Source organism: Salvelinus namaycush, chromosome 31, assembly GCF_016432855.1.
Source record: "Salvelinus namaycush isolate Seneca chromosome 31, SaNama_1.0, whole genome shotgun sequence".
Lineage (NCBI taxonomy): Eukaryota > Metazoa > Chordata > Actinopteri > Salmoniformes > Salmonidae > Salvelinus > Salvelinus namaycush.
This window is the reverse complement of record NC_052337.1, coordinates 36,268,132-36,295,934: the sequence shown is the minus strand read 5'-3', so window position 1 is coordinate 36,295,934 and position 27,803 is coordinate 36,268,132. Positions and strand designations below refer to the sequence as shown.

The 27,803-nt window shown below is 42.7% G+C and overlaps 1 protein-coding gene across 4 annotated transcripts; it reads left to right on the top strand.

The window, feature by feature from the left end:
• Window positions 1-1,029: 1,029 nt before the first annotated feature.
• Window positions 1,030-25,940, top strand: setd1ba (SET domain containing 1B, histone lysine methyltransferase a). Of its 4 annotated transcripts, none has more exons than XM_038970752.1 (18): window positions 1,030-1,816; window positions 2,260-2,376; window positions 4,589-4,743; window positions 5,019-5,117; window positions 5,553-5,823; window positions 8,518-8,627; window positions 13,874-15,007; window positions 19,127-19,870; window positions 20,467-20,637; window positions 20,755-21,039; window positions 21,210-21,285; window positions 21,383-21,811; window positions 21,930-23,312; window positions 23,620-23,786; window positions 23,972-24,097; window positions 24,211-24,330; window positions 24,599-24,736; window positions 24,857-25,940. In XM_038970752.1, exons 3-18 carry the CDS (start codon window positions 4,603-4,605, stop codon window positions 25,028-25,030), a joined length of 5,568 nt encoding a protein of 1,855 aa, XP_038826680.1. In that variant the 5' UTR covers window positions 1,030-1,816; window positions 2,260-2,376; window positions 4,589-4,602; the 3' UTR covers window positions 25,031-25,940. The 4 variants fall into 4 exon arrangements, with proteins under 4 accessions (XP_038826680.1, XP_038826681.1, XP_038826682.1 ...); XM_038970754.1 differs by lacking the exons at window positions 1,030-1,816; window positions 2,260-2,376 and adding an exon at window positions 4,223-4,408 and having other exon boundaries at window positions 21,930-22,100; window positions 22,533-23,312; XM_038970753.1 differs by lacking the exon at window positions 1,030-1,816 and having other exon boundaries at window positions 1,841-2,376.
• The last annotated feature ends 1,863 nt before the right edge of the window (window positions 25,941-27,803 follow it).

Here is a 27,803-nt window from a genome sequence, read left to right as displayed (position 1 = left end):
GTCAATTTTATTTTGTCTATAGGCTCCAGGCGATGAATGCTGGTTGAATACGTTTAAATGTATTATTCTAAATGAAATGCAAAAAAATGGTGCAGTAACCTGTGTCCAGCTCTCCAAATATATTCCAAAACATTTTATACAACTATCGAAAGCAGCATTATCCCCAAAATATATAAACAATGATTGAGTTATGCTATCATTTTAACTATTAACAGATTGACATAAAGGCCTAAATAGATACCCATCTTGCCTGCATAGAACAGCTTGACGTGCAACGGTCCGAGTATTAGGCTCTGTATTTACGAATGTGCAAAGAGAAATTGTGAAGCCTACTGTACTGCGAGCAGTCGTTCATCTTTTGCACAAGAGGCCCATTCCCTTTTCCCCCCTGGGTGTGCGTTTGTGTTCCTTTTATGCTTGCGTAATGCTAACATTGCACAAAAACAGCTGGCCGGCTTTGCCATACAAAAAAAACTTTACTATGATTCAGTCGGATTTTTAATAGAGGTCTACCGGTCATAGAAATACATTTGTGTAACACTTTTCTTTTTTTACATTTTACCTTCCACTCTAGTTGCTTCTATAATAGTAAAAACACGTCCAGCAATAATTTGAGCACTGAGGAACGAATGGAATTGTCTGCATGGTTATATTCTATATGTCATATTCTCTACAAGAAAGGCCCATCAATTGCTGGTATCTGGTATGCCCAACGCATCAATTTTGTTTTCAGAGGGTGTAAACAACGTCGTTGGATGGCTGGTTTAGACTAGTTTAGCCTCGTGACCTTATGGTTCGACGATCATTTTACCCTTGGCCAATTACGCAACAATTGTGCAATGGGTATTGAACCCTTCCTGGAAAACCCAGCTCCTCAACAGTTGACTCTAAAACAGTTCCGACATGTAGACTATGTTCTCTGTTTTTGACAGTGAGGTTATTCAACCGCTGTGTTGATCAAGAGACTAAGATTGATCAGCATGATGTATGGCATAGACTACTGTACGCATAGCAACTGTAGCCAGACGAGCACACCTGGAGACCCTTACTCAGGAAAACAACCTCACCACACACACACACAGCTTTGTTCCTATTGTTCTGCTTTACCTATAGGATGGATTACATCTTGCTTGTCTGACATGTAACATCTTCTGAGTAGCTGATCAACACCTCGAAATACAACATCGAACCATTATCTTGAAGGGGAAATAGAGAGCACGAAGAAGTCTGAAATCCCCTTTGAGTATCCTGAACGAAATACAGCACTATGTTCGAAATCGTTTCTTCTGACCTTATATGGCTGTGTGGGTGCAGTTCTCTCAGACGCGTGGCAACCGGCCAGATTCTCAGATTACTGTCGTTCGCCAAAACCGGTTTAGATCTACCAGTAACTAGACTGAATGTGCCATATTTCTCCGCTCTGTCGTTTGAATTCTGCTGTAGCCTACACTCTTTTACACACACACACACACACACCCGTTGAAGTCATATTTCTTGCGCACCATTGATATGCTACATTTCCAGTGAGCAAACAGAGACCTGTGTGGGAGACTCAGTTATTTTTTGCGACTGACTATTTCGCCCAGCAATGGCGCAGCAACATAACCAGCACATAGTGATCTCGTTTGTCTGTGAAGAAGCCATTTTGAAATTGAGAACAGAACAGCAGAGAGAAGCCATTAAACAACAGTACATATAAAAAGGTCGTTTTTGGACAAGTGGGAGCAATGAGATGTCTACAAGATTAATGACCCCTTAAAGCATTTCAGTGCTCCCAATAAGACATCTTTCTATTGGATTACATGTTTAATTAACTGTAAGTGTATGATTAGTATTTAATTCCAACAATATAATTTCACTTTTATTTCAATATAATACTTGTTAAGATAAACTTGGATAAATACATCCTTGGTGAACCTGCTTCTTAAAACAATCAACTTTCCCATTATTGTTGTTTAGAACTATAGCCTATGCTTTGAGACAGCTCAAAAACCATTACCTTTCAAATGACAAGATTTCCATGGCAGTATGTTATGTCGTGTAGCTAGCTTCACTTTTAACATCTTCAAATTCGAGGGTGAGGGATTTGACTGCAATTCTGTCTTCAGGAAGAGAGAGGGGAGTTGGTTTGCATACTGCTCTCACTGATGCTGATGGAAGATTTTCAGCATTTGTTATTCGTTGGTCAAATAGCAGTAAAGACTAAGTCAAAAGCTTCAATTGAAATAGTTTTGGGCTAATTGTTTTCTTCCTTTTTAGGTGTTGCATCCCCACCCCTCCCTTAAGCCAATATTAGAGGATCCGAAGATGGGAATGAAAACGTTCCATTTCCCCCTGCATTTAGGCCTGATAAATGTATTTCGTCACAATGTTAAGGTAAATATTTTCATTAGTTTCATTTTTCATCTGCTTCCTGTTGGATTCAGTATCTATGTGGTTAGCCTTTGGGGATACTAATAAGTAGGATTGTGTCTGGAATTCTACAGAAATAAAAATATGCCCTTGAAGTAAGGTCAGGTAAATGTTACCCTCACATTCGTTCTGTCTAATGCCCCCAAAAAATTAGGCCTATAGCCTTCTCCTTACTATGAACCTTTATCATTTGACACATTTAGTGCATGAGCCATCATTTGAAGGAAGAATACTTACTGACTTTCAGGGCATTAAAGGTATCTGTTGTGTAACTAGATGCTGTAGCCTGCCATGTGAAAGATGTGAAGCAACCACTCTTTAATGTAGAAAAAGGGGGTTAGTTGAGAACAAACAGCCAATTTCCAGATTCAGCATTTTTGAGAAAGGCCATTTGATCTCTGGCCTGTTTTGTGCTGACATTAGAGCAGCAAATATACTTAGCCTCTGATGGATATAGTTAAAACAGCATGCAAATTAATGTATTGAAGAGGTGGCAATTCTACTGACACCATTACTCATAAATGATCAATGTATGATAGAAGTCAATGAATAAACAGAATTGTGATATTTTAATAACAGTAACTGCACATTTCCTACATTTTAAAATTTACAAAAGTTAATAAAATGTAATTTACAAATGCTATCATACATGGCCATTTACAGTGCAAAATGCCATTACAATGTCATTATACTTTTTCTCTTCATAGCAACTACAAGCTGTTTATTCACTATTTTTTACTTTAGAATCACAAATACTTTTATGGGTGTGCCATGACCTAGTTAGGACAAAGATGGATTCCAAGCAGAGGAGAAAAAAGGTAAAAAATGTCAAAGGGATAACATCCAGTATTTTATCTTCCTTCTTCTCAATCCTGTCAATGAGGAATCATTGTAATTTATCATAGTCCATAAAGAGATGAGGAAATCAAGTATAAGATCCCTTTTGGAACAAAGGAAACCCATATTGGCCATTGAGTCCCATTTCAGGAAAATGGCTGCTGAGCGCGCGCTCAGCCCTTTCTGCTCACTGTTAAAGGATTCCTCAGCCGTGCCTCTAATAGCAGGAGCTAAAATGGAGCTTCGCTCTGATTGGCCAGTGGAACTGCTACTGTTAACCAGCCAATTGCCCAAGCACCGCAAAATATCATGCAATGGATGGTACATCTCCTTAGCATACTTAACACAAAAGCTCAAAAAGGCAATTGAACAGATTAATAATGCAAAACGTGTCGGCTAAGATAAATGGTTACTTTAAAATCTCCCCATATTTGGCTTTTGGATATTATAAGGGTATTACAGACTATAAGTGCATAGGTTATAATGTAGTCCTAGTCTGCAGTCGCAAACTGTTTTTGAGTAATGTTTTATTTACGTAATATATTGTAAACAGACCCAACAGTTTTCCTGAGAAGCACCATTAGCACAGCTGTAGGGTCAGGTTTTAAAATTCCTTTGGCTAACCTTTTCAATCAGGAATTAAAACGTAATACTGACCCTAGATCTGTGCTTAGACAGAACTTGCGTCTGCCTTCTATGTCCATCTTGTTTGCCGTTTGAGTAAATGTAGGCGGTAGATTCAACACTTATTACATGCCCAATGTGCGAGCTATAGCTACTATACAATTACTTTTAATATTTACATTAAAATGCAATACATATCTTGATTTATTAATGTGATTTTGTGTTTAAAATTGTCCCATAATATTCCAAAATATACGCATACGTAAAGAACCTCGAATCGAAAGTGCGAATGGTATGAGGGAAGGGAAGCTCAATAGTGGTGTATTGTGGGAGAGACCGAAACCCCAGACTGGAGGCACAATATGTGTTGGCTCGCAAAAAGGAGGCAGTATCCTTTAAATCATGTAGTGTAATCAGTGGGAGGTAAACGATCTCGCCGTTTGATTATTAAAATATCGTTCGATCGGATAAATCATGTCCAAGCCAGGGGAAAGAAACAGGCTAAACGAAGACCATGGCAGAAAGCAGAGTTCAAGTAAGCCTGCTCTTTTTTTTCTTTCCTCTGTAATGCCTGTTTCGGTTACTGGGATACTCTTCTGACCCCCATTTTCTTCCTCAATATTTGCAAATGCAAGCATCTACTACTGTAGGCTATCGCTACAATGTAACGAGGGTTCGAGTCTGTTGTTCTCATCTTCTTGAAATTTCTACACAGGTTTGGCGAACGGCATGGACAACCACCATCCCGTTTGCAGTTCGGGAGAGAAACGAAGTCACCATTGGAGAAGTTTCAAGTTGATTATTGACCCAGCTTTGAAAAAGGGATCGCACAAACTGTATCGTTACGATGGAACGACTTTTAACATGCCCGTAAGTGTTACATCCGTATTAGAAAAGAGAAACCCCTTCACTACATTGTTGCATAGTGTTCGCCTCAAAGATTGACACAATGTACATTGTTAGTGGGCAGGACACGTTACTTTCTGCACCTGACACAGTGCATCAAAAGTGTCACTATCCCGTCGCTACAAACGCAGTCAAGGGTTTATGTGGGGGAAAAACTCCAATCAACTTGATTGATCGGTAATATTCCTCCTTGTCAGAACTTTGAATGGTTAGGCTACATTTTATCATTCATTCTACAGAACCCTGGGATGCCACCCGTCGATATCGTCCGAGACCCGAGAATCGGTCGTCTCTGGACAAAGTACAAGGAGACCGATCTGCCGGTTCCGAAGTTTAAGGTAGGCTAATGAGTTAAACACTAAGATCTTAACCGAATGTGCAATGATTTAGACATTTTCGGGCTGTTACAGCCTTCTAAAGTTCTGAAGTTTTAGGTATGCAGACACACCCCCTTGCTGATGTTGATTGTGTCATGTTTTTTATTTAGGATGTAGTGCGCCAGGCAGGCAACACATGCTACTGTCCCTTTTATAGAATACACATTTTGCATGTTGTAGCCTATGTCAACACCATTCTATAGTGGTTATTTGTTTTTTTTTAAATGTGAACAGCAGCTGTCCTAAAAGGATGATATTTAATCAGGTATACATGCATTTTATTTTTGTTTGTAACATTGAAGCCTGTAACGCAGGTTTCAATGGCTAATGGATACATATGCTGTAGCCTGAATAATGTAACATTCATCATTTAATGCAACTATTTTATTTCTCCAGATTGACGAATGTTACATCGGCCGTGTTCCACCCAAGGAGGTGACATTTGCTAGGCTGAATGATAACATCAGAGAAGGTTTTTTGACTGACATGTGCAAGAAATTTGGAGACATAGAAGAGGTGGAAATTCTCTACAATCCGAAGAACAAAAAGCATTTAGGAATAGCTAAAGTTCTTTTTGGAACTGTAAAAGCAGCCAAGGATGCTGTCCAGACTCTACACAACACGTCTGTCATGGGCAACATCATCCACGTGGAGCTGGATCCTAAAGGTAAGCAATCTTTGCATGGGGTAAATATATGAGAGTATTTATAAATAATGTGCAATTAATTCTGTTGTAGAAACTACATTTACGTTTATGTGGTAACTTGATCCTTTATTTATAAGGTGTCACTAATTAAACTTTTGAAGGAGAACATTTAGTCACGTGTATACATTTACTCTGGTTGCTTGGTTACCAGTGTAATTGCATCTCAATGTCAGTACGATTTACATGGAATTCAGCCCACGAGCATCAAAACGGTATACAAACTGCAGAACGGTATTTTTTAGACTAGAATACAAATACAGATGAAACACTGTTAGGCCTATATCGGTTTTGACTTGTTTATTTGATTTATATCTGATTATTGCAGTAATCATTGAATGAGTTATACTTGTAGTTGTTTCTTTCTTTCTGTGCACAGGGACGGCCTATAATCAAACAATTAGGCTTGAAATAAGTTAAACTATAGCCAAAATATAGTTGCTTAATTTCAGCATATAATTAAACAATATTTTACCTGTTCATGCTAGCTGCATTTTACAATCTTAATATCTTTGGCTGTAGCCATTAATATCGGTAATGAAGGACATCATGTATCTTATTTAAAATTGACACATCAAGAACCTGTAACAGTTATATTCTCTTAAAGAGACAGTGGTTCCTCTCATGTCAGCAGAAGGTGCTCAGTGATGCATTTGGTTTATAGGCCTACTGGTAGCCTATATAGAAAGGCTGGAGATAAAGCAGAAAATCTTAGGCCTGCTGAGTACTGTCAATTTGTTATTATATTTTCACCTGCCAGCAGTAGTAGGCATATATCCCTGAAATAATTTTTTTAATTAGGCTAATGACCTCCATGTGTAGCTGCTGATTTAAAACTTCCATGAAATGTCACGAGAAAATGTCTTGTTATAAATCATGCAGAAACTCCTCCAAACCATAATTTTCTGTTCAAGTTTTATAAAATAAATTGAATAGTAATGTCTTCAGAAAGTATTCATACCCCTTGATTTATTCCACATTTGATTGTGTTTCAGCCTGAATTCATGTTGGATGAAAAAATATATAATTCTCATCCATCTACACACAATACCACAATACCTAATGACAAAGTGAAAACATGTTTTTAGAAATGTTTGCAAATCTATCTAATTTACATAAGCATTCCTACACCTGAGTCAGTAGAAGCACCTTTGGCAGCGATTACAGCTGTGTCTTTCTGGGTAAGTCTCTTAAGAGCTTTCCACACCTGGATTGTGCAACATTTGTCCATTTATTCTTTTCAAAACTCTTCAAGCTCTCTCAAATTGGTTGTTGATCATTGCTAGACAACCATTTTCAGGCCCTGCCATGTATTTTCAAGTAGATTTAAGTCAAAAGTTATTTGGACACTCATGAACATTCACTGTGTTCTTGGTAAGCAACTCCAGTATAGATTTTGCCTTGTGTTTTAGGTTATTGTCCTGCTGAAAGGTGAATTCTTCTTCCAGTGTGTGGTGGAAAGCAGACTGAACCAGGGTTTCCCACTAGGATTTTGCCTGTGCTTAGCGGCATTCAGTAAAAAAAAATTATCCTGAAAAACTCCCCCATCATTAAAGATTACAAGCATACCCATAACATGATGCAGCCACCACTATGCTTGAACATATGGAGAATGGTACACAGTAATGTGTTGTATTGGATTTGCCCCAACATAATTTTGTACTCAGGACAGAAAGTGTATTGCTTTGCCACATTTGTTGCAGTATTTCTTTAGTGCTGTTGCAAACAGGATGCATGTTTTGGAATATTTGTATTCTGTACAGGCTTCCTTCTTTTCACTCTGTCAATTAGGTTAGTATTGTGGAGTAACTAAAATGTTGTTGATCCATCTTCAGTTTTCTACTATCACAACCATTAAACTCTAACTATTTTAAAGTCACCATTGGCCTCATTGTGAAATCCCTGAGAGGTTTCCTTCCACTCCGGCAACTGAGTTAAGAAGGACACTTGTTTTTTTGTAGTGACTGGGTGTATTGATAAACCATCCAAAGTGTAATAATTAAATTCACCATGCTCAAAGGGATATTCAATGTCTATTTTTTATTTGTACCCATCTACCAATAGGTGCCATTCTTTGAGATGCATTGGAAAACCTCCCTGGTCTTTGTGGTTGAAATTCACTGCTTGACTGAGGGACCTTATAATTATCTGTATGTGTGGAGTACAGAGCTTGAAGTAGTCATTCAAAAATCATGTTAAACACTATTATTGCACCTAGAGTCCATGCAACTTATTATTTTAATTGTTAAGCATATTTTTACTCCTGAATTGTATGCTTTCCATAACAAAGGTGTTGAATACTTATTGACTCAAGACATTTCAGCTTTTCATATTTTATTTATTTTTTGTAAAAATGTCAAACAACATAATTCCACTATAACATTATGGGGATTTTGGGTAGGCCAGTGACAACTCAATTGAATCCATTTTAAATTCAGGCTGTAACACAACAAAATGTGGGAAAAGTAAAGGGGTGTAAAGGCCCTATATATCACATATTATTGCATATACATTATTTTGTATTTATTGCTGTGCATGATGTTCTTTTTACTCACCACCTAAGGTGTCAACTAAAGGGTAACTGAGAAATATAATTTTCTATTTCAGTAAGGTGCCACCAAACCTTTATTGTACCATATCTTAACCTTATCCATTCAGGAGAGAATCGCCTTCGATACTTCCAGTTACTTCTGAATGGCACCTTCACCCCTCGGACACTTCCGGTGGGAGGAGAAGTGTCCCCTCGTAGCCTGGCAGAGGCTCTTCTGGTAAGACCACCATTTTTGTGTTGTTGTTTAGCAGCACTTATGTTGTATTTGAGAAAATGTGCAAGTGTTCCATAACAGGCTCACAATAAAGGTAAGCATGTTTAATTTGTCTGAACATTCTATTTGATGTACCTTTTGTAGTACTTGTCTCTCTGCAGTGCCCACTGATAGACAAGGCCTTAGTCCCTTGAATTGATTGTAAAGTTCTGAGCATAATCCTGAGTCTCCCAACTTTCAAGGAAAACTCCAACCAAAAATGATCTTTTGGTGTTTGTCCATTGTTGACTTAGTTTTCAAGATATGTAATTTTCAAAATGCAGAAATCATCCCTGTATGTTCCATAGTCAATATATACTGCAGAATAGCCAGTGTATCTCACCAGAAATGTAGTTCAGTTGAAGACCTAGTTAAGTAATTACTGTCAGTAGTTTTTCCAGCTTCCAAAGGTTTGTTTGGTGAATCATTTTCCTCTATGCCTGAGTCATTTACCCATTTCAGACAGATGTGGTTTATTACATCTAATAAAGAATATATGTATATACAGTGGGGAGAACAAGTATTTGATAACCTGCAAAATCGGCAGTGTTTCCTACTTACAAAGCATGTAGAGGTCTGTAATTTATCATAGGTACACTTCAACTGTGAGAGACGGAATCTAAAACAAAAATCCAGAAAATCACATTGTATGATTTTTAAGTAATTAATTTGCATTTTATTGCATGACATAAGTATTTGATACATCAGAAAAGCAGAACTTAATATTTGGTACAGAAACCTTTGTTTGCAATTACAGAGATCATACGTTTTCTGTAGTTCTTGACCAGGTTTGCATACACTGCAGCAGGGATTTTGGCCCACTCCTCCATACAGACCTTCTCCAGATCCTTCAGGTTTCGGGGCTGTCGCTGGGCAATACGGACTTTCAGCTCCCTCCAAAGATTTCCTATTGGGTTCAGGTCTGGAGACTGGCTAGGCCACTCCAGGACCTTGAGATGCTGCTTACGGAGCCACTCCTTAGTTGCCCTGGCTGTGTGTTTCGGGTCGTTGTCATGCTGGAAGACCCAGCCACGACCCATCTTCAATGCTCTTACTGAGGGAAGGAGGTTGTTGGCCAAGATCTCGCGATACATGGCCCCATCCATCCTCCCCTCAATACGGTGCAGTCGTCCTGTCCCCTTTGCAGAAAAGCATCCCCAAAGAATGATGTTTCCACCTCCATGCTTCACGGTTGGGATGGTGTTCTTGGGGTTGTACTCATCCTTCTTCTTCTTCCAAACACGGCGAGTGGAGTTTAGACCAAAAAGCTCTATTTTTGTCTCATCAGATCACATGACCTTCTCCCATTCCTCCTCTGGATCATCCAGATGGTCATTGGCAAACTTCAGACAGGCCTGGACATGCGCTGGCTTGAGCAGGGGGACCTTGCGTGCGCTGCAGGATTTTTATCCATGACAGCGTAGTGTGTTACTAATGGTTTTCTTTGGGACTGTGGTCCCAGCTCTCTTCAGGTCATTGACCAGGTCCTGCCGTGTAGTTCTGGGCTGATCCCTCACCTTCCTCATGATCATTGATGCCCCATGAGGTGAGATCTTGCATGGAGCCCCAGACTGAGGGTGATTGACCGTCATCTTGAACTTCTTCCATTTTCTAATAATTGCGCCAACAGTTGTTGCCTTCTCACCAAGCTGCTTGCCTATTGTCTTGTAGCCCATCCCAGCCTTGTGCAGGTCTACAATTTTATCCCTGATGTCCTTACACAGCTCTCTGGTCTTGGCCATTGTGGAGAGGTTGGAGTCTGTTTGATTGAGTGTGTGGACAGGTGTCTTTTATACAGGTAACGAGTTCAAACAGGTGCAGTTAATACAGGTAATGAGTGGAGAACAGGAGGGCTTCTTAAAGAAAAACTAACAGGTCTGTGAGAGCCGGAATTCTTACTGGTTGGTAGGTGATCAAATACTTATGTCATGCAATAAAATGCAAATGAATTACTTAAAAATCATACAATGTGATTTTCTGGATTTTTGTTTTAGATTCCGTCTCACAGTTGAAGTGTACCTATGATAAAAATTACAGACCTCTACATGCTTTGTAAGTAGGAAAACCTGCAAAATCGGCAGTGTATCTCATACTTGTTCTCCCCACTGTATATATATATGGCAATGTTTATATAACCTCCTTTCATACAGCCCCTTTACCACGTTTGCAAATTGTGATGAGTGGTGTGTGTTGTAAAATCATGGGGGCTGTTGGCATTTCAAATTAGGAAGGTGTTACATTTTATTTTACCTTTATTTAACTAGGCAAGTCAGTTAAGAACAAATTCTTATTTACAATGACGGCCTAGGAAGATTGGGTTAACTGCCTTGTTCAGGGGCAGAACGACAGATTTTTACCTTGTCAGCTCGGGGATTCGATCTTGCAACCTTTCGGTTACTAGTCCAACGCTCTAACCACTAGGCTACCTGCCGTCATGTTAATGAATTTACCTACAAAAAAAGCACAGAACCATTTACACAGACACAATACCTGTATTTTGGTTACATGGTCTGAAAATGCAGGAATCATGTCTAGGTCTTTAGGTGGCTTTTCATTTGCTATGTTGTATTTTACCCATTACCCCTTTCAGATCTAACAAAAAGCATGTGAAAAGAAGTAAGCATGGTAAATTAGTGGGATTTTGGTCTGTGTATGAAAGGGATAATTGTTATTGCCCTGTACTCAAGTGAGTCCCAGTGAACCCCTAGCCAATCTAAACTGACACCCTTATCTCCAATCTCTATCAGTGCAGCAGGTGGTAAAATGGGGCCCAGGAAGGAATGTTGTCAAGAACGTCTGCCTGCCTGCCTGCAGAGAAAAGGGGCTGCCTGTACTTTGAGCTGTGGCCCTACTGCCCAACTGCTCCTGCAAGCACTGCTAGGCTGTCTTTAGCTGTTTTATTTAATACATATTGGGAAGTGTTGCAAAAACTCAAATTTGACCATACATCTTTAGATATAACTGTTGGCCTGTTAAGTGAAATCATAACTCTGGCGCTGATAATCTGATGTTATATACAGTCAGGCCCAAAATTATTGGCACCCTTGATTAGCAAAAAAATATTGTATAAAATAAATAATACAAATACTGAGCTGTATTGTATGCACATTTTATTTACAAGGAATATTTTATTTTAATGGGAGTCAAAATGAATGGCACCTCTGTTTTTCAATACCTCACCATGTGCGGATAATGACACTGAGCCTTTAAAAAAAAAATATATATATATATATATTTGAGTTTGGAGAACACACTGGGTGGGATCTTGAACCATTCCTCTGTACAGAATCTTTCCAGATCCTTGATATCCTTTGTCTGCGCTTATGGCAGGGACGTCATTTCAGCTAAACCTAGGGTATGGCAAAGTGACGGGGGGGATTCAACCCGCTAATACTGCTAAACTGCATTTGCCTTTTAATCGGGATTAGAATGATTTAGTAGCCTATTTTACATTGCTGGTGTTGAGCTAGGGTATGGCGACTGCCATAACCAATTTACGCCCCTGGCATATGGACTGTCCTCTTCCATTCAAACCACAGGTTTTCAATGGGGTTCAAGCCGAAGACTGAGATAGCTATTGTAAAATGTGGATTTTTGTGGATTTTAATGTGTTCTTGGTTATTGTCTTGCTTGAAGATCCACTTGTGGCCAAGTTTCAGCCTCATGGTAGAGGATACCATTTTTTGGGGGCTAAAATGCCCTAGTACTGGTTAAAGTTCATGATGCTGTTGACCTTAACAAGGGCCCCAGGACCAGTGGAAGCAAAATGGCTCCATAAGATAAAAGATCCACCACCATATTTTACAGTAGGTATGGGGTTCTTTTCTTCATATGCATTTTTCTTGTGACGCCAAACCTACCACTGGTGTGCGTGGCCAAAGAGCTCTATCTTCATGTCATCCAACAAATGTAAACGCCTGGAGATTGCTAAACGGGATAGACACTTGGATTTGCACCTGTGCAATGGTCAGATTACATGGAAGTGGATCTCTATGGCCACACAAACCATGTTTCCATCCACAGTTTTTATGCAAATAAACTCGTATCGTATAATTTTTAAAAATCTGTGATGGAAACAGGCGATTTCGGTACAATTTTCTAAATGCCGACCGATTTAATTGTTCGTTCGACATGGGATCCTTTTGTGTCTCTAAAATTATTATGTGAGAAATGGCAGTAGAAATGCCTTGATGTGCAAATATTTCAATAATAACCATCATGTCGAGGTAAACTTGGAGTCACGCGATGATATGGTGTGTGTGGTCTTTCCACTACGACTCGAGAAACCATGCAGGTTAATAGACTTCACAGGGTGGTGAAAGTTCATGGTGATGAGCTTGATGCTCCTTTCCAATAAATATCTAGGGTCATATTCTGATGCCATGATGCTTCACTGCCATTTGATAAATTCAAATATTCTTGCTCTTATCCAAAATAATCTCATGCAGACTTGCCTACCCGCACTGTATCTGCTAGTTCTTGGCTAGAGCCCCCTTGCCAAGACCAGACATGAGTTATTTAACGCAACAGTTTTTGTTAAACTAGTTGAAATGCGATGGAAACACATTGACCTTTATATTTTTATTCAGTACATGAAAATGTAAGCGAAAAAATGACATTTTCTGTGCACTACGTCATCACACTTTTTTAAATAATTTTTTTTAATCCGCAAGTCAGTTTTGTGGAAACACACCACTGGTGGGTAAATGCATACCTTTTCTTTATGCAGATTTGAGAATATTTGCATGCAAATATGTCGCCCATTGGATGGAAACCTAGCTACAGAGGGCAGTCCATAAGCGCAGACTAAGGATATCAAGGATCTAGAAAGATTATGTATGGAGGAATGGTCTAAGATCCCTGTGTTCTCCAATCTCATTAAACCTTTTTATAAAAAAGGCTGTGGCATTATCCTTGCAAGGTGAGATATTCAAAACAGGGGTGCCAATAATTTTGACCTATCTTTTTGAGAAAAATATGTATTGCTTGTTAAAATATATTTCTCTGAGCAATTGTATAAAATAATATAATTACCCAATTTTCTTTTTAGCATACTGCACAATAAAGCTCAGTATTTGTATTTATACGGTTATTTTGTTTTGCTCATCTTTATCAAGGGTGGAAATAATTTAATTAATTTGACCCGACTGTTTCATCACTGCCTTCTGTGAGTGTGTTTCCTAAGCAGATTTTGGTGTGTCCCTCCCCAGGCCTGTGAACCCTTGCGCCGGCTCTCTGAGAGCAGCTCATCTGCTGCAGTGGGAGGCACAGTGATCCCCAGCGGCGCCGCCACCAACACCACCCCACTGTCCCAGGACACGGCTTACTCTAGCCTAAGGCAAGACACGCCGCAGTCCCAGGGCACCCCTCATACCCCTCGCCAGACCAGCACCCCCTTCTCTCAGGACTCCAGCTATTCCAGCAGACAGGGCACCCCAGCCTACCAGTCTAGCCGGGCCGAAGGCTCCGGAAGCTACAAGTCTCGCAGACACGAGAGCAAGTTCCAGGATGCCTACAACCGGAGACCGGAGAGGCGCTACGTCCATGGTGCTGGGGGATCGGGATCCTCCTCATCCTCCTCCTCTTACCGAGGCAATTTTGAACAGTCTGCCTTTAAACAGCACCAACCTGCACCACCTGAACCCCCTCCCTCTGCCTCATCCTTTGCCCACACACCTCCTCCCCCTACCAGTGCCAGCTTTAAGTCAGCCTTCTCCCCCTACCAGCAGGCCCCCATGCCCCCTGCGTTCCCCCCCTCAGAACCTCCGATCCACCAGCCCGTCCAGCGGGAGGCGGAGTACCGGAGACCCCCTCAGCCCCCCATGGCCCCTGCCACTGACTTCATGCCAGTCAAGGATAAGCCAGGTACTCCACCCATTCCAGAACCCCCACCTGAACCCAAGGCCCACCCCAGCACCCCCCTTGCCCGGAAACTAGAGCACTGCCCACCTTCTCCCGGCACCCCGACGCTGGAGTCAGAGCGAAATAGCCTGGACTCCCGTATCGAGATGCTGCTCAAGGAGAAAAGGACAAAGCTTCCCTTCCTTCCTGGAGGCGACTCATCAGACACTGAGGTGCGTATGGAGGGGAGCCCCATCTCCTCCTCTTCCTCTCAGCTGTCCCCCATCCCTCCTTATGGGGGCACCCACACCTCTCGGCCCTCTAGCACAGGCCTGGAGGACGTCAGCCCCACGCCCCTGCCTGACTCCGATGATGAGGAGCCCATCCCAGGAACAGGCTTGCTCCTCGAGAGGGTCATCTCCCCAGACCATCTCCATGGGATGAACACCAGTGACCTGAAGGATGGTCGCCTCGGAAACCACACACCCACAGACAAATTGGAGGTAAGAACGAACAGTATCATCCTAACTTTGGGTAGATGCACTGTTTTTAGAAAGTTAGGGATGGAAAGGGTGAATAGAGGGTCCATTCCATACATGACATGTTATTTGCCAGAGTAGTAGTATTGCTATGGAGATGTCTGCTTGCAGCCTGATCTATTTGGCAGTTATAGAGGGGGCACAGGAAGTAAACATAGGCCTGCACTTTGTCTTGTTTCATTCTTGTGCTACCAGAGGAAATGGTTTATACTGGTTTCACAGTAAACAGTGACTTATTATATGGGTTTCTTCCAAACTTGGTATGCTGTGAAGTTATCAACAACCTACTGTGATACAGTAGTTTGTTTTTCACCTGCCATCAGAACTCTCAAAGAAATACACTTCATACACTCGTCATGTACTTTGACAATCTGTTTCCATGGTCTTTCTGTTTGTTTGGCTTTGTGTTTAAAAACCATGTATTAATCATTTTGAAACAAATGCAAAGCTCCTAAAGTTGCTAGTTAATTCTCTACATAGCACAATTAAACATTGCAGCCAGCCCTCCAAAGTGTGGACATGTATCAGAGAAACATCAAACAAAGGCTTTAAAACCTGATCCCAGAGCAATTTGACAGGCAAAGTAAGTGGCAGTACAGTTGCGGTACACTTTTAGGGCCTAATAGGGTACCTCTATCGGTTCAACTAGTCTTTGATAGTCAAAGAAAAATACTTTAGGAAGTAATTATTCTCTTGATGAGTAAACAGTTATTTTCCTCATGTTTGATACTCACTGTTTGTAACTAGCTTGTGCCCTGGGAGTAGTAGACCCACACTCGGTGATGTGACTGGGAAAGAGAAATCGGACTCCTGCTGTTGGGGAATAGAAAACACTTTCACTTCCTCTTTTTAATGCTCATGGGACACGTCTGCTGCCAGTTGGCCCCATTCAACACTCAACACTTACTGGTTCTGTTGAGCCTGACATTCAGGATTGGCCACAGCCCTGTATGTTTCATGTTATCACAAAGCAAACATTTCAATAATATCACCAGTTTGGCACACACACGCCACTCCCCAGGCTTTTTAAGTCTTTGTGATTTTGTTTGCTTCATGAATCAGGATTTCATTGCCACCCAGATATGGTTTGTTTAACAATGATGGCTATTATTAATGGGTTGGGGGAAACATTTTGTCATTTTATTCACGCTTGTGTTCAGAATCCATTTAAGTTACTAGGGTGATTCCGGTGTTTTGGGCATTGCATTTTTCACACAAATCACTACTTTAATGTCTCACAGAATGGACAAGCAAAATGTAAATGAAACTTTTGATTTGTGCGTTAATAGTAGCCCTTGGGGGAGTGTATACCCCAAAAAAGTGGACCTGTAAATATTGACATGTTAGAGAAATAAAGCAATTAAGAAGTGCGTTATGGATGTTACGTGAAATGGACAAGCTTTTTGGGGAGACTGAACATATTAGCAAAAGTCTGAGTTGGTAAGTCTTAGGTCCAACAGAACAGATAGATGGCAATAAAAACAATACCATAGAGGCTCAGAATAAGTTAGAGGAAAAACAAAAAGAAATTGAGGAACTTATTCAACGAAGATCAAGTGTAATATATTATAATAATAAAGCATACTGGATGGAAAATGGGGGAAAAATACAAAATATATATATATTTTTTTTTTTAAATCTTCATCGTAGAAATGCTACCAAAAAAAGCATTGACTAAAACTTCTTACAAATGACGGGGTCACCTATGATTCACCAAATTACATTTTGAAAGAGGAAGCAAAGTACTTTAAGCATATGTTTTTATTTGTTGCCTCCATCTATTAATAATGTAATATTAACAGCCATACAGAAATACTCATGTGAAGGTGAAATAACAGAGGAGGAACTTCTTGATGCAATTAAAGCCTTTAAGTCCAGTAAAACTCCAGGGCTGGATGGTATACCAGTTGAGGTATACCAAACCTTTTTTTGATATACTCAGAGGACCGTTATTAGCATGTTTTAACCACTCCTATAAAAATGGTAGATTATCAGACACTTAAGGTCTGATTTCATTATTACTGAAACAGGATACAAGTGGGAAATAGAAAGATCCAGTCCATTAAAAAAAATTGGAGGCCTTCAGTGTTGTGATGCAAAATGTATAGCGCATAGGTATTGTCGGACATTATTAACTCTAATCAGACAGGTTTTTTACATGGACGATACATTGGAGAAAATATAAGGCAAGTACTGTAAACAATAGAACACTATGAAAAATCTGGGAAACCAGGCCTGCTATTCATAGCAGACTTTGAAAAGGCTTTTGATAAAGTACGACTGGAGTTTCTATATAAATGTCTGGAACATTTCAATTTTGGAGAATCTCTTGTAAAATGGGTTAAAGTTATGTATAGTAACCCTGGTGTAAAATAGTAAATAATGGCTACTTCTCAGAAAATGTAAAACTGTCAAGAGGAGTAAACCAAGGTTGTCCACTATCAGCGTATCTATTTATTATAGCCATCAAAATGTTAGCTATTAAAATCCGATCCAACAATAATATCAAGGGATTAGAAATACAGTCCTTAAAAACAAAGGTGTCATTGTACGCTGATGATTCATCTTCTTTTAAATCCACAGCCTCATAGAGGATATAGATACTTTTTCTAACCTCTCTGGATTTCAACCAAATTATGATTATGATACATATGTATTGAATCACAAAAAAATTATACTTTTACTTTACCATGTAGTTTACCAATAAAAAGGTATGATGTGGATATACTCAGTATACATATAAAATAAATATATGATCCCACTCCAATAAGTTTTTTTTTTTTTTTTAATAGAAAGTTAGCAAAAGTAGATAAGATCTTGCTACCATGGAAAGGTAAATACCTTTTGTGGAAAAATCACCCTGATTAACCCTTTAGTCATATCACAGATTACCTACTTGCTTATGCCTACACCTAGCGAACATTTGTTTAAATTATATGAGAAAAAAATATAAAATGTTATTTGGAACGGCAAGCTAGACAAAATTAAACGGGCCTATTTATATAATAAATATGAATTCGGAGGGCAGAAATGATTAAATATTAAAGCATTAGACCTCTCACTAAAGGCTTCAGTCATGCAAAAGTTATGCTTAAATCCAAACTGGTTCTCTAGCAAATTAGTAAAAATGTCTCCCCCTATGTTCAAGAAAGGCCTTTTTCCCTTGATTCAGATTACAACCTCTCACTTTCAGTTATTTTAAAAGGAAATCATCTCTCAAATATCATTATTTTTTAAAAATAAGCCATAGAAAGTTGGTTGCAATTTCAATTTAATCTACCAGAAAAGACAGAGCAAGGACTATTGTGGTCAAACTCAAATATACTAATTGATAAAAAAATATCTAAAAACTAGTTTTTGCTTTGTCGTTATGGGGTATTGTGTGTGTGTGTGGGGGGGGGGGGGGGGGGGGGGGGGGGGCACTATTTAATCCATTTTAGAATAAGGCTGTAACGTAACAAAATGTGGAAAAAGAAAAGGTGTCTGAATACTTTCCGAATGCACTGTAATAATGAGTGACATAGGCCTAATTGGGCCTCAACCCCATTAAACACCTTTGGGATGAATTGGAACGCTGTCTGAGAGCCAGGCCTAATCGCCCAGTCAGTGCCCGACCTCACTAATGCTCTTGTGGCTGAATGGAAGCAAGTCCCCGCAGCAATGTTCCAACATCTAGTGGAAAGTCTTCCCAGAAGAGTGGAGGCTGTTGTGGCAGCAAAGGGAGGACCAAATCCATATTAATGCAGATGATTTTTGGAATGAGATGTTTGACTAGCAGGTGTCCATATACTTTTGGTAATGTGGTGTATTTATAATGTTGTAGACGATAACCATCTGATAAAGTGTTTGTTAAGCTGCATTTGAAGTGGCATGTGATTTGCATCCACTGCTTGGTAAACAAAGATATTTCTGATGTCAAACTGCACGTGCAACTTTTCATGACACGGCTCGGGAAACGGGTCTGTAGGGATGAGTAGAGAAGCTGGGACCTGTGCTCATTGTGTGGAGGCTTCCCATTTGACTCTATCAGGTCATGCACTGTATAGAGATGTCCTAACACCTTGTCCTTTCCCTCTCCCACAGAGCCATCAGTCTTCTGGGGAAGACATGGAGATCTCGGATGAGGACGACATGCCAGGCACGCCCACGCACAGTGGCGACTGTGCCAAAGGCATCGTGGTCCACTCTGCTGTGTCCCCCATGCAGTCTATGCCCCTCCCACCCCCCGGCTTTCATCCTCTACCTCCCCAAGCGGGCTTCGGTCTTCCACACCACCTCTCTGCCGTTCCGGGCCCACACCTGGCATCTGGAGTGCCCCACCCCATGCTGCCTCACCTCTACCCCCATGGCATGGTGCCCATGATGCAGATGGAGCTGATGAGCTGCCTGCCTCAATGGGGCAGCGTTCACATGTCCTTCCAGATGCAGACCCAAATGCTGAGTCGCATGGCCCAGACCCGGGGGCCCTACCCCTACCCACCCTTCATGAACACAGGAGGGACGGCTTCAGCTGGGTCAGCAGCCATGCAGTTTGGGGGTCCCTACATACCCTTGTCCATGAGTAGCACCCCAGCTGCCAGTGCAGGGGGCCACGGGCAGCAACCTTGGCCCCATCCTAGCATGCCCAAGTTCAACCCTGCCGTTCCTCCACCGGGCTACGAGGCTAAGAAGGAGGATCCTCACAAGGCCACTGTGGAAGGGGTGCTGCTGGTCATCGTCAAGGAGCTGAAGGCCATCATGAAGAGGGACCTCAACCGTAAGATGGTGGAGGTGGTAGCCTTTAGGGCCTTTGACGAGTGGTGGGATAAAAAAGAACACTCAGCCAAGGTGAGTCATACTTCAAATCCAGCTCCTATCTAGTCTCACTTCAGTCTCACGTGAACAGTCAATTCTGAGATTATGTGGATTACATTTTTTTTATTTATTATATATATATTTTTTAACTAAGCACCGGCCTGTCAATGTTGGTTTAGCTCAAATATATATCCCTCAGTCTTTTTGTGGCCATTGTTGCTTGGATACAAAATGTATGTTTTTAGGAAAGCCTCATTTAGAACTCCTGGAATGTTTTGTATCAGAAAAGCTCAACTAACCTCATATTTTTGCGAAGTCGAAGGTTATGAGTGAGAATTTATTTGAATGCGTTGAAATGATGGACTCTTGACAACAAGGTAGGTATATCAGAGCTATATATTTAGAGAATTTGGTTAGTTGAATGAGTTTGGTTAATTGAAATGGGTGAAATCGTTGAGTGCAAAGGACATTGCTGTGTGAACTGGCTAGGTTGTTGTACTTTGCTATTTCACAAACTCTAGCTACCATTTAATTGTAATGACATGACTATTCAAGCTAGGTATTCTCCTGGGTTAACTAGCCAGATAGCAAACAGGCTTGTGAGTACCATGTTGTTGTTCATCCCCCAGGCGTCCCTGACCCCGGTGAAGGCTGGCGAGGAGGAGAAGGAGAAGCCCAAGCTCAAAGAGACCATGGGCTCCAGTCTACTGGAGAACTGGAACAAGGGAGAAGGCCTAGGCTATGAGGGTATGGGCCTGGGCATCGGCCTCCGAGGAGCCATCCGCCTGCCCTCCTTCAAGGTACCACCAGCCACTTTTAGGATTGATTAAGAATATGTCTAAAGGGCTCTGGTGCTTTGTAAAATCGTTCAACAATTGTGTTTGTCAGAGATGATTAATGTGTGTGTGTGTCTTCAGGTGAAGAGGAAGGACCCTCCTGATGCCACCTCCACCGGGGACACTAAGCGAGCGCGACCCTCCACGCCTGTGGACGATGAGCTGGAGGACATAGCGGAGCTTCCAGAAGACGGGTCCAGGATGGACGAGGACAGCGCGGCATTACGGAGGCGACATGCGCGGCCGCTGGAGCTGGACAGCGAGGGAGAGGAGGAAGTAGAGACTTCTGGGAAAGAGGAGTCTCTGTCCGATAGGGAGGAGGAGCCTGACGAGACAGAGGCCTCTGAGAGGTTGTCATCGGGCAAGGTGAGCTGTCAATCAATCAGGACCACATGTCCTAGAATGGTAGATGAACTGTTAACCATCACAACCTTCAACAGGTGCTTCAGCTCATTGGGAGAAGGCAACCTGAGGCATCATACTGTAGACCAATGTTTTTAATAATAGCTTTTAACCTCTGTGATTGGACCTTTCAGGAGAGTGGAGAGGATGAGGACGAAGATGAGGCGGCCTCAACCAGTGATGATGAATCATCGGAGTCGTCGGATGAGGGTAAATCCACGCTTATGTCAAAGACCATAGTTATTTGGTACTGTATGTAAACTCTGCCTCTGTAACTTGTCCTATTCTCTCCTCCTCGCTCCCACAGACGTTGCCAGTTCAGCATCCTCGAAAGTTGTCTCTGATTCCTCTGCGAGTGGGGACTCCTCTGACTATGATTCCAGTTCAGAGGAGGAGGCAGAAGAAGAGGAGGAAGAGGAGGAGGAGGAGGCGGCGGTAGATGTGGAGAGTCTACCGGATAAAGACGAGGACCGGGTTCGGACATCTTCGTCCTCATCCTCCTCTTCGTCTTCCTCATCTGAGGAGGAGGTGGAGCCCAAGGCGCCCAGCACTCCCTTAGGTCCTCCCCCAGAGGACGAGCCCTCCGAGCTGGCTTGTTTAGAGGAAGACCAGAGGCCTAGGGAGGGGCTGAAGCTCAAGCCCAACCACAGATCCCTCAGCGAGGTGGCGGGAGCAGTGGAGCCTGGCCGGACCAGCCTGGAGGACCTCCGGCCCCCTTCACCCAAAGGAGTCCCAGGTCTTAACCCTCTCCTGTTACCTAACCACACAAGCTTTGTGTTTCAGATGCCATTTCAGATGTTACACTCTGCATATTTTAACTGACAGATTGTCATGACATGTTGGTTGTCTTTCAGCTGAGGAGTCGGACCTTGACCTGGAAGTCGCCATCCCTGTATTGAAGACAGAGCCCCAGGATGATGTTACTAACCTGCGGCCGCCCACCCCGACAGGCTCCCTGGCTGACAGCGACCAGGACTCTCGACCCAAGGCCCACACAGAGGACAAGGATCTGCCCTGTACGCCAGGTAGAGGGGCTTCCACATCCCTGGAGCGCGACACAGCCCTCCTAAGATCCCTAGTAGTCCCACCTATGCACCTCCCCCTCCCCCCTTACCCAGCCATGGGAGGCCACTCCCTCCTGCTACCGCCTCCCGGCCCCATGCCGGACCTCCCCCTCCCCTTTAGGGCCAGGCTGTCCACAGACGAGGATGTGCCCCGCACCCCTGGCAGGGACCTGATGGACCGGGCAATGGGCCTGGGCAAGTCCCAGAACAGCACCGAGAACGTGCCCGTCACGCCTGGCAGCGATGCCCCTCTGACTGGCAGCAGCCTGGTCAGCCTCAGCTCCCCCCACATATCCGGCAGCCCCTTCTCCTACCCTGCCCAGTCCCCTGTCCTGAGTGCAGGTATCCCCCGAACCCCCGGCAGAGATCTGACCTTTACCCCTGTCTTCCCAGACCCCACAGCCCTGGCTGCTGGCCTTCCCATCCACCGGAAAGCCTCTTCAGAAAGCCCGCTGTTCAAGGAGCCTCCACTCAGCACCTTGGCCAGTCAGACCTTGCCCCCCGGCTCCCTCCAGGGACAGGCCTTAACCAGCGTGCCAAAAGACCTGCCTGCTGTCCCGGCCTTAGACCTCCCAGTGCCCCCAGACATAACCCCGCCTAAGAGGAAGCCTGGGAGACCCAAGAGTAAAAAGGCTGCAGCTCTGGCAGCTCTGGCAGCACTGACTTCTCCTAAGACTGAGCCTATGGAGCTCTCGGCGACTCCCACCTCCATGCCCCCCTCTTTGCCTCACGATGCCCAGCTCAGAGAACTCTCTGCAGACACGGCTGCTGCAGCCACTCTTCCTGACATCCCCGGCTACGTTGGGCTAGACTCCTCCACAGTGGGCCTGGACTTCCGGGAAGGGGAGCCAGAGCCGCATACGGCTCTGCCCCTTGACGACCGGTTCCTCCCCTATGAAGAAGAGGAGTGTGTGCAGAAGCCTGCCCGTAAGGTGCGGCGAGGGTGTGAAAAGCTGCTGCTGGCCAGCCACTCCCCTGCGACCACGCCGCCACGGCCCCACTACGTTCCACGTCCACGCTCGGAGTTTGAGGAGATGACCATCCTGTACGACATCTGGAACGACGGCATCGATGAGGAGGACATCCGGCACCTGCAGGTCACCTATGACAAGCTGCTGCAGCAGGACAACGGCAACGACTGGCTCAACGACACGCTGTGGGTCCAGCACCCTCATATCCTTTACTGTTGATAATATTACTGCCCATTTTATTGCTAGTACATTCATATTTGCCTTTAACTGTATAGCAATGATAGGGCCATCTGCTGCCTCTCTACTCGAATACAAACAGGTTAGTCTGTTTTTGTCCTGAAGTGTTGTTCCTTTATTGTCCTTTTTTCCCCTGTTCTTTTTGGTATTGCTTAGTCATCAAGCAATTTAGATAGTTGTACATTTAGAAATGCTTGGTCATGGTTCGACCAACCCAAGGTTTAGCCTTCTCCGAAAGCCTTTTAGAATGATTTCCCTTGACTCCCCTGTACCTACCAACATCCCAGCGGTGAAGAGGAAGAGGAGGGACGATGGCATGAGGGATCACATGACTGGCTGTGCCCGTAGCGAGGGCTACTACAAGATCGACAAGAAGGACAAGATCAAATACCTCAACAGCAACAAGCACCTGCTGGAGGAGGGGCCCATAGACATGCAGGTGGGTTTCAGCAGAGAGTGGGCTGATGGCCTTGAGTTCACATCAGCAAGGGTGTCTGTTCATCTGTGCGTTTGTGTGTCTCGACGCGTCCGTTTGCCTTGAGTAGGAGCTCATTGTGTCTTCCTTCTTAATTTCCCCTCTGTCACTCAATCTCCTTCTCTCCCTTCCTCCGTCTCTCTCTGCAGGGCAAGAGCATTCCCGCGCAGCCCCTGGTCTCCACCAGAGCTGGCTCTGAGCGGAGGTCTGAACAGCGCCGCCTGCTGTCCTCTTTCAGCTGTGACAGCGACCTGCTCAAGTTCAACCAGCTGAAGGTACCAAAGGCCAAACACAGCCCACACACAACCACTGTTATTTTACTCTTGTTAATGTGTCAATGCAATACTGTCACTTCAATTTGTCCTGTTTTTTTAAACTCTTTCCCCAGTTCCGTAAGAAGAAGATTCGGTTCTGTAAGTCGCATATCCACGACTGGGGTTTGTTTGCTATGGAGCCAATTGCTGCTGACGAGATGGTGATTGAGTACGTGGGTCAGAACATCCGGCAGGTGAGTAGAACACAACTGTCTCCTCAGTCTGAGGGAGGTTATGCGCAGACGGGAAGCATTCTAGAGATTATCCGACAACACAAATGTGTACTTTGTGCCGGCTGCAAATCGTCATGTCCTACAGGTGACTGTTAAGCAGGCTAAGTGTAAACCCATCCAATCCTATGACCAGGTGACTGTTAAGCAGGCTAAGTGTAAACCCATCCAATCCTATGACCAGGTGACTGTTAAGCAGGCTAAGTGTAAACCCATCCAATCCTATGACCAGGTGATTGCTGACATGAGGGAGAAGCGCTACGAGGACGAGGGCATCGGGAGCAGCTATATGTTCCGTGTGGACCACGACACCATCATAGACGCCACCAAGTGTGGCAACTTCGCCCGCTTCATCAACCACAGCTGCAATGTAAGTGTCTCCTCTCAATCAAAACTGAATCTAGTCAATGTCAATTCGTTGACCCAATTTCACATTGCTAGGCTAGCAAACACGTTGACGCTAACACCTCTGTTTTGTTCGTCTTCTCAGCCCAACTGCTACGCTAAGGTGATCACAGTGGAGTCCCAAAAGAAGATCGTCATCTACTCCCGACAACCCATCAATGTCAACGAGGAGATCACCTACGACTACAAGTTCCCCATCGAGGACGAGAAGATCCCCTGCTTGTGTGGGGCAGAGAACTGTAGGGGAACGTTGAACTAACGTTAGTCCCTGGCCAAGGGGAAACTCCCGGAAAACAACAAGCACTGTTACCAACCAACGTTGTTCCCCCATTCCCTGGACACACACACAGAGACACCATGCTAAAAACACAAGGACAAAAGAGGAGGGGTGGAAGAACCAGGAGATGGGTAAACAACCCATCGTCTGGATACAGTGCAGCTACCGGTCTGGGACTCTTTTTATACACGCAGATATTTACTCAAGATTGTTTACGATTCCAGGTGCTCTTTAAAATGGACATAAACATGGGTTTTCTACTACTCTGCCAGTGACCCTTTGAATTTCCACAATGCTGTACACCATCTGGCTTCCTGGTGCAGCACCCTTAATTGTTTTGTGTTCTGTTCAGCATGGTTCCCCCCAGGTCTGGTCTTGGCTTGTACAGTTTTACCTACTCCAGCTTTTCTCATAAGCTTTACGGAGACCATGTGGAACGTAGCCCCCCATTTTCTATGTACACACACACTTCTAGCTGCTCATTAATACTGTTGACGCGCACAATGAAAACACTTGGCCGTGGGAGGGACACCGCTTCCCCCGTGGGAGATGACACTATTCTCACCATTTTGGTGGTCATAGTGGCACATACAGGAAGTAGGTTTGGGGTCTTGAGAACTGGGTTTACCACCCAAGGAGAAGCCTGCGGGGATGCCTCCATTTGCTTAACCCACCCTTTTTGTTTTCATAGTAAATGCAGAAAACTGATGTAATTGAAGCTACAGAATGAGTCATTGTGTCATCAATTCACCAACATGTGGAGATCACTGGAGTGCAGATGAATCCACACCTGCTCATTCCAGCAAACAATATAGAGTATGCTGCTGTCTGTTACTTTATTTAAACATGAAGGAATATGTTTTCAGAGATTTGTTAAATGTTATTCCAATGGTTTTGTCATCCTTTGTTGTCATTCAGAAATGACCCTTCGTACCGTCTTGTCTTCCCCCAAAAACACTATTGTATTTTGCTTGCAATGAGTGAATGTACTGCCCTCTGTAGGCCATACTGTAGAAATAGGGAATATAATGCAAGATGGGTTCCTTAAAAAGTTAACACAATTGAACCTTTACACCATAGTGTAGTATAGTGTTTCCAAAAGCAACCATAGGCACATCATTCCTTCCATAGCAAACTTTGTTATCCCTGCACAGTGAGACTGCTGATGCAGATTGTATTGAAATGTTTTGACTTCATGATGCCTTCTTACCTCCAACATGACATCCATCCATGTCAATCTGGTTGCTGAGGTTACCATGTTATAGAGGTGATTGACCATTTAAAAGACTGTTCTAAGGAAGGGTTCCGATCCGTACAGCTGATGAGTGAATAGCAATTTGAACTAGTATTATTAGGTTTAGGCTTTTCGTCATGCTTAGATTTATTCCTAAAGCTTATCCAATGTTGTCTGGAAGCCATACAGATGTCCATTGCATTTCCAGTGTTAAATCTTGAGAGAAGCATTTATTCAATGCTCTATAAAGTTGACAACAGGAAAATGATAGTAAAAATAGGTGAAACCTAGATAAATGTAATTCCAATGTTCTCACATGACTGCAGTTAAGAGGAACTTTTTACATTATAATTACCTTGACAAAAGCCTTGGACTGTGGGGGTGTGGCTAGAAAAGAAGGCAGTTTATAAACGTAAGTTAAATCACAAGTGTCATATACATGTCTACGCTTCTGGGGTTTCCATGACTACAGGGCAAAAGTGTTTCTGAAATCTGCCGCTTGCAACTGTGTTAATGCGCATGCACTATTATGAAATGCTGTCTACTTTCGCCTGTGTGAATGTGTTTGTATTGTATGACATGAATGTGTGTGGTTTACGTGTCATTGTTTTTATTTTACTGGCTGGTGGTGTGTTGGTGATTACTGGTTTAGGTGTTCTCACCCCATGGTGCTTCTTTGTAACATGTCTGGTCCCTCACGGTACAAGTTCAGTATTCTACTCGGCATACAGAAGTGTTTCTAATGTAAAACAACCCAATAGACCTTGCACTATCACCACCACACTAAGAACCCCAAGCTTCAATCTTCTGTGTGTGTTTGTCTCTTGTCATTCAGTTTCATGAATCATTGCTGTTTTTGAATGCACTGGATGCTTGCACTTCTGCTTACGCCTTCCGAGCCAATCAGAAGTCTGACGACCAAGTAATTCATTGCTTCTCATTCAGTCGGATAGTTCATAGTGCTTTTTTTTAACAACCGTGATGTTTATATTGTACAGGATCACTTGTATAGAAAAATACCTGAAGCTTTTTTTTTTTTTTATCTATCGTCATGGGGAATACATAAAATGATGCATCTTTTTTTTTTTTTTTTACAAAAAAGATTGAGTATTTGAAGTGGTCTTTTCAGGGATCAGTAAAAAAAAAGTTATCTAAAAAAAAAACATTGGTTTAATTGTTTATTTAAAGGAAAGGTGCATCTTGTACAGAGAAAAAATCTCCACTTCCCTTTGAAAGATTGTTTCTTGTAGAAACGTCTTCATTTTTTTCTGCCCATTTCCTTTGTAATCTTAAAATGAATAAATACTTTAACTGTGAATATATATATATATTTTTGTTCCGGGGGATTTGCTACAGAAATACAGCTGAGAGATCTGTGTCAGACAGAGCTGGTGAAGCTGGTGGCAGTATTTTCAGCTTGTGTCAAGCTTTATTTAGTATTTTTTGTTGTAAATTCTATGAAAACCTGTTTGCAGTGTGGAGAAAGAAAAAAACATGGTGCAGAAATGACATGGGAATGGG